Below are 12234 nucleotides of genomic sequence, written 5' to 3'. Positions count from 1 at the left end.
AGTGAACAAAAAGTCCCAGCCTATCCAGCCTCTCCTTATACCTCCAACCCTCCATTCCTGGTAACACCCTGGTAAATCTCTTCTGAACCCTCTCAAGCTTAATAATATCCTTTTCCACAACTGGGTGGCCAGGACTGGACAGAGTACTCGAGAAGAGGCCTCACCATCGTCCTGTACAAGCCCACATGACATCCCAATTCCTACACTCAAAGGTCTGAGCAATGAAGGCAAGCGCGCTAAACGCCTTCTTAACCATCTGGTCTACAAAGAAGTGTAACTGCATATGTCCAGCCCTCATCTTTAGACACCTGTTACATGCTTAAAAGGACAGTCCCCTTGGATATTCTCATGCCACAGCTTTATCCCTGAGACCCTTGGAGCAGAAAGATTCTGGTCGCCCTGCTACAGGAAGGATTTTATTAAACGGGAAAGGGTGCAAAAAGATTGACAAGGATATTACCAAGATTAGGGTTTGAGTTATAAGGGGAGGCTGGATAGGTTGGGTTTTTCACTGGAGCGTCAGAGGCTGAGGGGTGATCTTATGAAAGTTTTTAAAATCATGAAGGGCATGGATAGGGTGAATAGACAAGGTCTTTTCCCCAGGTTGAGGGGGTTCAAAACTAGAGGGTATAGGTTTAAGGTGAGAGGGGAAAGATTTAAAAGGGACCTGAGGGGCAACATTTTCACACAAAGGGTGGCGTGTATATAGAATGAGCTGTCAGAGGAACAAGTAGACATGAGTACAATTACAACATTTAAAAGACATTTGGACAGGCATATGGATAGGAAAGGTTTAGATAGACATGGGCCAAATGCAGGCAAATGGGACTAAATTAATTTAGGATATCTAATCAGCGGGGACATGTTGGGCCGAAGGGCTTGATTTGTGCTGTATGACTCTAAGCTCATCACCAGTTGCTGTGCATTCTGAGTGTCCCCATGAATGAATCTAAAGTCTCTGGAAGTTATCTGTACAGCCTCTGCCTCTCCAGCAGTTCGTCCTGACGGTGGGACTTAAATATAGGCAACCGGTCATCACAGACTCGCTTTGCTGTAAAGCAGCATTCAGAATAGAGAATTAGAGTTACAGGATGGAATTTAACATGGAGAGCAAATGTGTGCACATCTATAGAATAATGAACAGCCAGCAGCAAGATACAAGGTAAAATTGAATGGAAGCAGAAAATAGGAGCAGGAGTAGACCATTCGGCCCCTCGAGCATGCTTTGCCATTCAATATGATCACAGCTGATAATTCAACTCAGTCCCCTGTTCCTGCTTTCTCCCCCACACCCTTTGATCCTTTTAATCCTGAGGGAAAAAAAAGAAAAGAATCACAATTAAAATACTGCGTAATTCGAGTGAAGTGTGTGGAGGAACAGGGAGTGTGCAACTGCAGCAGATAAGAGATCCTGAGGCCAAACACAGGCCCAGGTCTAACATTTCAGTCTGTCACCAGAATGAGCACCTTGTGGAACAATTTGTAGAGCTTTGAGATGACAGCATAAATGAAACAATTCAAGGCCAGAAACTTTTAAAACAGAAGCTGAGACAGTGGCATTCAGTTCTGAAGAAGGGTCACTGGACTCAAAACGTTAACTCTGATTTCTTTCCACGGATGTTGCCAGGCCTGCTGAGGTTTTCCAACAATTTATGTTTTTGTTTCAGTGGCATTCTTGGCTGGTATGTCCTTACTTGCAGTGAGGGTGCAGCTCAATGCTGAAGTTAAAGAGGCAGACAACTCAGGAGAGAATTCAGGAAGCAACTCTTCACACAAAGTTGGGACTAGTTTTGATTAGGAACATGGTTGGCATGGACTGGTTGGACTGAAGTGTCTGTTTCCATGCCGTATGACACTGTGACTCCATAACTGTATCTAAAAGAAACTGTTCTTGAATCTGTTCATACGTGTGTACAAACTTTTATGTTTCCAGTCAGATGGCGGCAGAGTAGGATGCTCCACTAGAGCTTCTCTGCTCTTTTTAAAAATTTTTTCTCTCTTTTTAGCAGTCCTGAAACGATGTGCAGGGAAGCAGACCCTGAACAGTGCAAGGGGAGCGAGTCCCAGAGAAGCGAGAGGAGAAACAAATCCCAGAGAAACACGAGGGGAAATGAGACCCAGAGCAACACAAGGGGCAACGAGCCCCAGAGCAACATGAGGGGAAACAAGTCCCAGAGCAACACGAGGGAAACAAGTCCTGGAGCAGCGCGAGGGGAGGTGAGTCCCGGAGCAGCGCGAGGGGTCGTGACTCCTGGAGCAGCGTGAGGGGGAATGAGTCCTAAAGCATGCGAGGGCAAATGAGTCCTGGAGCAGCGTGAGGGGAGTGAGTTCTGGAGCAGCGCGAGGGGAGTGAGTTCTGGAGCAGCGCGAGGGGAGTGAGTTCTGGAGCAGCGCGAGGGGTGTTCGAGTCCTGGAGGAGTGAGGGGAAGTGAGTCCTCGAGCTGCAGTATTTCCTCCAACAATAACTGCCCTTTTGGCTGCTGAGCTCCTGTCTGAGCACATGTGGTTGTTGAGGGTGTGTCTGAAAGCTATTTAGATACTTCGGTTTGATTAAACACCTACCCCACCACCACCTTCTTCCCTCAGGCTATATCATCCAGCTCCAGCCTAGGGGCTAAGGATGGCTCAGTCATTAGCACTGCTACTTCACTGTGCTTGGGTCCCAGGTTCAATCCCAGCTTTGAGTGACTGTGTGGAGTTTGCATGTTCTTCCTGTATCTGTGTGGGTTTGCTCCAGCGAGAGACAGAGAGTGGTGGTGGCGGTGGTGGTGGTGGAGGGTTGTTTTTGTCACCAGTGGTGTTCCACAGGGATTGGTTCTGGGTCCTCTTTTGTTTGTCATTTAAATAAATGATTGATATGACAATATAGAAGGCATGGTTAGTAAGTTTGTGGGCAATAGCAAAATTGGTGGCATAGTAGACAGTGAAGAAGGTTTTCTAAGATTACAAAGGGATCTGGATAAGTTCAACCTGGATAAATGCGAGCTATTGCATTTTGGTAGAACAAACAAGGGTAGGGCTTATATAATTAATGGTAGGGCCTTTGGTAGTGTTGTAGAACAGAAGGATCTGGCGTCCAGGTATTTAATTCTTTGAAGTTTGTGTCACATGTAGAGAGGGTGGTAAAAAGGCACGCTTCCCTTCATTGCTCAGTCCTTTGAGTATAGCAGTTGGGATGTCATGTTGAGGTTGTGTGGGATTTTGTGAGGCCTCTTCTAGAATACTTTGTCCAGTTCTGGTTGGCCTGTTATAGGAAGGATATTATTAAGCTGGAGAGAGTTCAGAAAAGATTTACAAGGATATTGATGGGTATGGAAGGTTTGAGGTATAAAGAAAGGCTGGATAGGCAGGGACTTTTCTCGCTGAAACGGAGGAGGTTGAGAGGCGACCTTACGGAAGTTTATAAAATAATGAGCGATATAGATGGAGTTAATGGTAGTTGTCTTTTTCCTAGGGTGGGGGATTTCAAGACTGGGGCACATTTTTAAGGCGAGAGGAGAAAGATTTAAAAAAAACATGAGGAGCAAATTTTTTACACAGAGGATAGCTCGCGTATGGAATGAACTTCCTGAGGAAGTGCTTGATGTGGGTACAGTTACAACATTTAAAAGATATTTGGATAAGTACATAAATAGGAAAGGTTTGGAGGGACATGGGCCAGCAGCATGCAGGTGGGACTAGTTTAGTTTAGGATTATGTTCTGCATGATCTGGTTGGACCAAAGGATCTGTTTCTGTGCTAGAACATAAAACATTGAACATAGAACATAGAACAGTACAGCACAATACAGGCCCTTCGGCCCACAATGTTGTGCTGAACTTTTACCCTAATCCTAAGGTCTATCTAACCTCCACCCCTACCTTACTCTATCATCCATTTGCCTATATAATAGCCGCTTAAATGCCCCTCATGAGGCCGACTCCACTACCCTCTCCGGCAATGCATTCCACGCCCCGACCACTCTCTGAGTAAAGAACCTGCCTCTGGCGTCTCCCCTATATCTACCTCCAGTCACTTTAAAACTATGCCCCCTCAAAATAGCTACCTCCACCCTAGGAAAAAGTCTCTCGCTCTGTATGACTCTATGACTCTATGTGCAGGTTGGGTGGATTGGCCATGCTAAATTGCCCTGTAGTGCCATGTGCACCATTCATCAGGCCATGCAAATGCTGATTGATCGTACACCTGGTGACAGCTACCACGCAAATTGAAGAAACCAAAGGTGCGTTTGAAATATTAATACCAGTCTCTTCCATAAATGTGTAATGCAATGTGGGTTTCTTCCATGTATCCTAAATTGCTAGAAATCTTCCTGATCAAATTAAGTATTAGTTCAGTAAGTCTATTAGTGTACCAGATTTATGTAGTTTGTCTCCCGAAGTTAAATTTGACTATTTTAAATGATTTTTGATTAGTATGACAGCTGATACAAATGGAGATTAAGGTTTTTTGGTATTTTTTTATGCAGGCTAGGTGGATTAGCCAGGGTAAATGCAGGGTTACGAGGATGCGTTGGGGGCTGAGGCTGGGTGGGATGCTCTTTGGAGGGTTGGTGCAGACTCAATGAGTCGAATGGCATCTATCTACACTGTTGGGATTCTATGATTCTATCTCACCTGTCCCTTCCCGCAGACGGACGGTGCACTTGTCCAGCCACTTGTAGCAGGGGAAATCCAAAGTGTCTCCCGAGGGGGTCACCACCGTCACAGAGCAGCAGAACCAGTAATCTTGTCCCAGTGACAAATAATCCGCCAGCAGGAACTGGGTCACCTCCAAATCCACAAATCAAATGGTCCCAAGGTCCTGGTCACTGCTGATTTCATACTCATCCACCTGGAAATCAAAGCAGGGTGGATTAATTTGCTCAACAATTATGTTGTGAGATGTGGCATCGCTGGGCAAGCCTGGTATTTATTGCCCTTTCCCCATCACCTCTTGAACTGAGGGTCTCGCTGGGCCATTGCAGAGGGCAATTAAGAGTCAAGCACATTGTTGTGAGTCTGGAGTCACACGTAGGCCAGCCTGGGTAGATTTCCCTCACTAAAGGACAGCAGTGAACCAGTCGGGTTTTTAACTTCAGTGGTAGTTGTCACAGTCACCATCACTGAGCAGCAAGCAAAGAAGAAGGCAAATCGAATTTTACTTTCTCTAGCTCAGAAGTTGAAGTTTTAAAATAGGGAAGTCTTGATACAAGTGTATCCTAAATTGCTTGAAATCTTCCTGATCATATTACATGTTAGTTGAATATGTTTATTAGTGTACCAGATTTATGTGGTTTGTCTCCCGGGGTTAAATTTGACTATTTGAAATGAGCTTTGCTAAGTATGACAACAGATACAAATGGAGATTAAGATTTTGGGTGTGTTTTTTTTGTGCAGGCTGGATTAGCCACTGTAAATGTGGGGTTATGGGGAAAGAATGGGGTCTTGGTCTGGATGGGATGCTACTCGGAGGGTTGGTGCACACTCGATAGGCTGAATGGCCTCCGTCCACACTCTAGGGATTCTGTATTGAATCTATAGGGATACCACTGAGTGTGCATCTAGAGTACTGTGTACAGTTTTAAACTTGATTCACGGGATGAATGCATCACGAGCTGGGCCCAACATCTATTGCCCATCCCTAATTACCCAGATCGCAGTTAAAAGTTGGCCCCATTGCTGTGGGTCTGGAGTCACGTGTAGACCAGACCAGGGAATGATGGCAGCTTCCTTCCCCAAAGGACATGAGTGAACCAGATGGGTTTTTCCAATGATCAATTCATGGTTGTTATTAGATTCTCGATTCCAGGTATTTTTTTAATTCAAATTCCACCATCTGCCACGGCAGGATTTGAACCTTGGTCCCCAGAACATTACCTGGGTCATGAGATTAAGAGTCCAGCAATAATACTATTAGACCCTCGCTTCCCATCCTTGGTCACTGCCAAGAAAGGTATGTTGGCAATGGAGGCAGTTCATAAGAGGTTCACCAATCTGAATTATGGGATGAAGGGGTTGACTTATGAAAACATGTATTATTAGGCTTTCTGCCATGGATTGGCAAGGAAACGGTGAAAACCGTTCACGCTAGTATTGAACAAGACTGGGCCACGATACCTTCCATTATCAAATAGTCCAGCAACAAAAGCAACCTGCAATGTTCTGGCACCTTCATGTGGTGAAAGGTCCCAAAAGGTGCTTCACAGGGAAGTAAATGATGAACAGTGACACCTGCGCTGTGTCTGAGGCTGGCTGATCCACAAACACGTTCAAAGATGACTCGGGGCAGTGGGGAGGTGAGAGAAAGAGATTGGCATGAAGCTTTTCAGGGAGGGAATTCCAGAGCTTAGAACCCCAGGACACTCAAAAAAAAATCAGGGGTGGGAAGCGGCTGGAATTGGAGTGCGGGGATTGTTGGACCAGAGGAGAGAACAGAGGTAGGGGAGAGGATGGAGCGGGGGAGATGTTGAGAGCAGGGAAGGATTTGAACCCTGACATGCGAAATGACAAATGAAACCTCCCTTCCACAATGAGGCTTGGGCATCATGGACGATCTGCCCTCACCCACCTCTCTGCCCACTTTGTGTGGATCCAGTTTCATGGAGATTAGCCATTCAGCCTCCTGCTAAGTTGGAAGGTCTAGCTGTCCCCTATCTTTTCTGGCTGTCATAAGATTCACTGCCTATTTCCAGGAGCTTCTGGGTTAATTTCAAGATTACTATATTCTTCCATTTTCTGATGAATCAGCTCCACTGCCCCCGGGGGCTGAATAGATGCATTGTGTGCAAGTTTTGAGCTGCACCCCTTTCTGAGGAATCAGCTCCACTGCCCACAGGCTGAATGGATGCTTTGCATTCAGGTTTTGAGCTGCACAACCTACTTACAGCTCCTCGCTCCAAGTCTGCTTGCAGCCAATTGCCTGTAATTGTTTTCTGGCTTTCTCCGCACTCTCCGATCAGCATGCAGCAAACAGATCTGTTTGTTCCCGCGTATTCCATTGTCCTGGTCCTGAATGTGACTTTGTATGTGACCATTTCCACCGTTAGGTCGCAGGTGACAGTGCTGGGCGGCCGGTAAACTGAGAGTCTGGACGTCTGCACACCTCGTAAAGTCACAGAGTCATAGAGTTGTACAGCACAGAAACAGTCCAACTCATCCATGCTGACCAGATATCCTAGATAAATCTAGTCCTACTTGCCAGCCTTTGGCCCATATCCCTCATAATCTTTCTTATTTGTATACCCGTCCAGATGCCTTTTAAATGTTGTAATTGTACCAGCCTCCACCATTTCCTCTGGCAGCTCATTCCATACACACACCACCCTCTGTGTGAAAAAGTTGCTCCTTAGGTCCCTTTTAAATCTTTCCCCTCCCACCTTAAATCTACGCCCTCTAGTTTTGGACTCCCCCACTCTGGGCAAATGACCTTGTCTATTTACCCTCTCCATGCCCCTCATGATTTTATAAACATTTATAAGGTCACCCCTCAGTCTCTGAAGCTGTAGGGAATATAACCCCAGCCTATTCAGCTTCTCCCTATAGCTCAAGCCCTCAAACCCCAGAAACATCCTTATAAATCTTTTCTGAACCCTATCAAGTTTCACAACAACCTTCCTATAGCAGGGAGACAAAAACTGAACACAGTTCCAAAAGTGGCCTAACCAATGTCCTGTACAGTCACAACATGGCCTCCCAGTTCCTATATTCAATGCACTGTCCAATAAAGGCAAGCGTACCAAACATGTTCTTCACTATCATGTCTACCTGCGTCTTCACTTTTAAGGAACTGTGAACCTGCACTCCAAGATCTCTTTGTTCAGCAACACTCCCCAGGACCTTAACATTAATTGTATAAGTCCTGCCCTTATTTGCCTTTCCAAAATGTCAACACCTCACATTTATCTAAATTAAACTCCATCAGCCACTCCATGGCCCATTGGCCCACGTGATCAAGATCCCATTGTACTGTGAGGTAACCTTCTTCGCTGTCCAGTACATCTCCAGTTTTGGTGTCATCTGCAAACTTGCTAACCATACCTCCTATGTTCATATAGCACCGAACCTTGTGGCACACTGCTGGTCACAGGTCTTCAGTCTGAAAAGCAACCCTCCACCACCACCTCTGTCTTCTACCTTTGAGCCAGTTTTGTATCTAAATGGCTAGTTCTCCCTGTATTCCATTTGATCTTAGCTTGCTAACCAGTCTATCATGAGGAACCTTGTTAAACACCTTACTGAAGTCTATTTAGATCATGTCCACCGCTCTGCCCTCATTAATCCTGTTTGTTACTTCTTCAAAAAACTCAGTCAAGCTAGTGAGACACAATTTCCCATGCACAAAGCTGTGTTGACAATTCCTAATCAGTCCTTGCCTTTTCAAATACATATAAATCCTGTCCCTCAGGATTCTCTCCAACAACTTGCCCAATACTGATGTCAGGCTCACTGGTCTGTAGTTCCCTGGCTTTTCCTTAACATCTTAAATAGTGGCACCATGTTAGCCAACCTCCAGTTTTCTGGGTCCTCACCTGTGGCTATCGATGATACAAATTTCTCAGCAAAGGGGCCCAGCAATCACTTCCCTAGTTTCCCACAGAGTTCTAGGGTACACCCGATTAGTCCCCAGGGATTTATCCACCTTTACGCATTTTAAGCCATCCAGCATCTCCTCCTCTGTGATATTGACATTTTTTCAAGATCTCATTATTTATTTGCCCACATTGTATATCTTCCATATCCTTCACCACAGTAAACACTGATGCAAAATACTCATTTAGTATCTCCCTTATCATCAGCAGTTCCATATATTGGCTCAGCGATAGTAGGAACTGTTGATGCTGGAGAATCTGAGATAACAAGGTGTAGAGCTGGATGAACACAGCAGGCCAAGCAGCATCAGAGGAGTGGGAAAGCTGACGTTTCAGGTCTGGACCCTTCTTCAGAAATGGGGGAGGGGAAGGGGACTCTGGAATAAATAGAAAGAGGGGGGAGGCGCTGATGGAAAGTGGATAAAGGAGCACATAGGCGGAGAGAAGATGGACAGATCAGGGAGATGGGGATGGAGCCAGTAAAGGTGAGGGTAGGTCGGGAGTTGGGATGGGGGTTGGTCAACTGGGGAAAATGGACAGGTCAGGGAGGTGGGGATGAGGCCGGTAGGTAGGAGGTGGGTGTGGGGGTTGATCAGTGAGTTGGGAGGAACGGATAGGTGGGAGGACAAACGGACAGGTCAAGGAGGCGGGGATGAGCTGAGCTGGATTCCCAAAATCCACAAACCCGACTGCCCTGGATCGACCCATTGTCTCTGCCTGCTCCTGCCCTACCGATCTTATCTCCATTTATCTTGATTCCAGTTTCTCCCCCCTGGTCCATGAACTCCCCACCTATGTCCGTGACACCACCCATGCCCTCCACCTCCTCCAAAACTTCCGATTCCCTGGTCCTCAACACCTCATCTTCACCATGGACGTCCAGTCCCTATATACTTACATTCCCCATGCAGATGGCCTGAAGGCCCTCCACTTCTTCCTCTCCCACAGGCCTGACCAGTCCCTCTCCACCAACACCCTTATTCGCTTAGCCGAACTTGTCTTCACCCTTCACAACTTCTCCTTCAACTCCTCCCACTTCCTACAGATAAAGGGAGTGGCCATGGGTACCCGCATGGGCCCAAGCTATGCCTGCCTCTTTGTAGCATACATGGAACAGTCCCTCTTCTGTAGCTACACTGGCCCCATCCCCCACCTCTTCCTCCATTACATTGATAACTGTATCGGCGCTGCCTCATGCTCCCACGAGAAGCTCGAACAGTTCATCCATTTCACTAACACCTTCCACCCCAACCTTAAGTTCACCTGGACCATCTCCAATACCTCTCTCTCCTTCCTGGACCTCTCTGTTTCCATCTCTGGCAACCACCTGGAAACCGATATCTATTTCAAACCTACGACTCCCACAGCTACCTAGAATACACCTCCTATCACCCACCTTCCTGCAAGAATGTCATCCCCTATTCCCAATTCCTTCGTCTCCGCCGCATCTGCTCCCGAGATGAAGCATTCCACTCGCAGACATCCAGATGTCCTCGTTTTCAAGGACCGCAATTTCCCCTCCACAGTGGTCGAAAACGCCCTCGACTGCATCTCTTGCGTTTCCCGCAACTCATCCCTCACACCCCCTCCCTGCAACAACAAAGACAGAATCTCCCTCGTCCTCATGTACCACCCCACCAACCTCTGGATTCAACGCATCATCCTCCGTCACTTCCACCACCTGCAATCTGACCCCACTACCAAGGACATTTTTCCCTCCCCACCCTTGTCTGCCTTCTGGAGGGACCACTCTTTCTGTGCCTCCCTCGTCCTCTCCACACTCCCCACTAGCCCCACCACACCCGGCACTTTTCCCTGCCCCTACACCTCCCCCTTCACCTCCATCCCAGGCCCCAAGAAAACCTTCCACATTAAACAGATGTTCACCTGCACATCTGCTAATGTGGTATATTGTATCCGCTGTTCTTGATATGGCCTCCTCTACATCGGGGAGACCAAGCGGAGGCTCGGAGATCGCTTTGTGGAACACCTACGCTCGGTTCGTGACAAATGACTGCACCTCCCAGTCGCGAACCACTTCAACTCCCCCTCCACTCCTTGGATGACATGTCCATCCTGGGCCTCCTCCAGTGCCACAACAATGCCACCCGAAGGCTATAGGAACAGCATCTCATATTTCGCTTGGGAACCCTGCAGCCCAATGGTGTCAATGTGGACTTCACAAGCTTCAAAATCTCCCCAACCCCGACCTCATCCCAAAACTAGCCCAGCTCGTCCCTGCCTCCTTGACCTGTCCGTCTCTTCTCCCACCTATCTGCTCCTCCCACCTCACTGAACAACCCCCATCCCCATCCCCGACCTCATCTGAAAACCAGCCCACCCCATCCCCGCCTCCTTGACCTGTCCTTCTTTCTTCACCCCACCGGCTCCTTTATCCACCTTTCATCAGTGCCTCCCCCCATCTCTCTATTTATTCCAGAGTCCCCTTCTCCTCCCCATTTCTGAAGAAGGGTCCAGACCCGAAACGTCAGCTTTCCTGCTCCTCTGATGCTGCCTGGCCTGTTGTATTCAATCAGCTCTACACCTTGTTATCCATATATTGGCAGCCTTGCTTGTCTCAAAAGGGCCCTATTCCCACCCTGGTTACTCTTTTTTCCTTAATGTATTTATAAAATCTGTTTGGATTCTTCTTAACCCCATTTGCCAAAGTCTGTGGCATAGCAAGAAGTGTAGGTACTGGAAGTCAGAGTCGATACAGGACTGATGAAAGGTCCTGACCCGAAATATTGACTTGCCAAAGTCTGAGATGTGTTTGAATTTAACGGGAAGAATTTCAAGTTCTGTTTTTACCAAAAGGCAAAGGGTGTCACTGTCTAGGTCAGCATTTGTTGCCTGACCCTAAATGCCCTGAGAACATGTTGGTGGATTCCATCACCCCAGTGATGGAGGACTACTGCAGACAGAGGCACTCTGCATATGCACATGCATACACACACACGCACATGCATACACACACACACACGCACACACATACACACACACTCACATAGACACACATGCACACGCACTCACACACACACATATGCACATGCACTCACACACATGCACTCTCACACACATACTGACATTTGCATTCTCACACATACACTCACACACACAGGCTCACAGATACTCACACACATACACACACACATAATCTCACACACACATACACATGCGCACACGCACACACTCACGCACTCACAAACGCATGCACACACACACTCACTCACGCACTCATATACACACACACACACTCATGCACTCTCACATATACATGTACACAATCTCCATGCACACACTCACACACACACGCACTCTCACATAGACACACACGCACTCTCTCTCTCTCACACACACACACACACACACACACACACAAATACTCACACAATCTTAGAATTAGGTTTATTGTCACATGTACGCAAGAACATAAATACAAGAGTAAAGTGAAAAGTTTACAATGTGGTCCCACATGGCACCATCTCTGGCCTCCAGCCCGCTGGCCATCCCGCTCCTTTCCGGCCTCCAGCCCGCTGGCCATCCCACTCCACTCTGGGCCTCCAGCCTGCTGCCCATCCCACTCCTTTCTGGCCTCCAGCCCACTGACCATCCTGTTCCTCTCTGGGCCTCCAGCCTGCTGCCCATCCCGCTCCTTTCCAGCC

At 47.3% G+C, this 12234-nt stretch overlaps 1 protein-coding gene across 1 annotated transcript in view; it reads right to left on the bottom strand.

The window, feature by feature from the left end:
- The window catches only part of LOC109912342 (polyunsaturated fatty acid 5-lipoxygenase-like), a 37732-nt gene that overhangs the window by 23162 nt on the left and 2336 nt on the right, over positions 1-12234 (bottom strand). Inside the window, 3 exon segments of the mRNA XM_048620037.1 lie at positions 973-1051; positions 4617-4770; positions 6866-7083. Of these exon segments, the coding sequence (XP_048475994.1) occupies positions 973-1051; positions 4617-4770; positions 6866-7083 (451 nt within the window).

The sequence above is a fragment of the Rhincodon typus genome, chromosome 45 (genome assembly GCF_021869965.1).
Source record: "Rhincodon typus isolate 14 chromosome 45, sRhiTyp1.1, whole genome shotgun sequence".
Classification (NCBI taxonomy): domain Eukaryota; kingdom Metazoa; phylum Chordata; class Chondrichthyes; order Orectolobiformes; family Rhincodontidae; genus Rhincodon; species Rhincodon typus.
The sequence above is the reverse complement of the archived record's forward strand: the minus strand, read 5'-3'. Positions and strand labels throughout refer to the sequence as shown.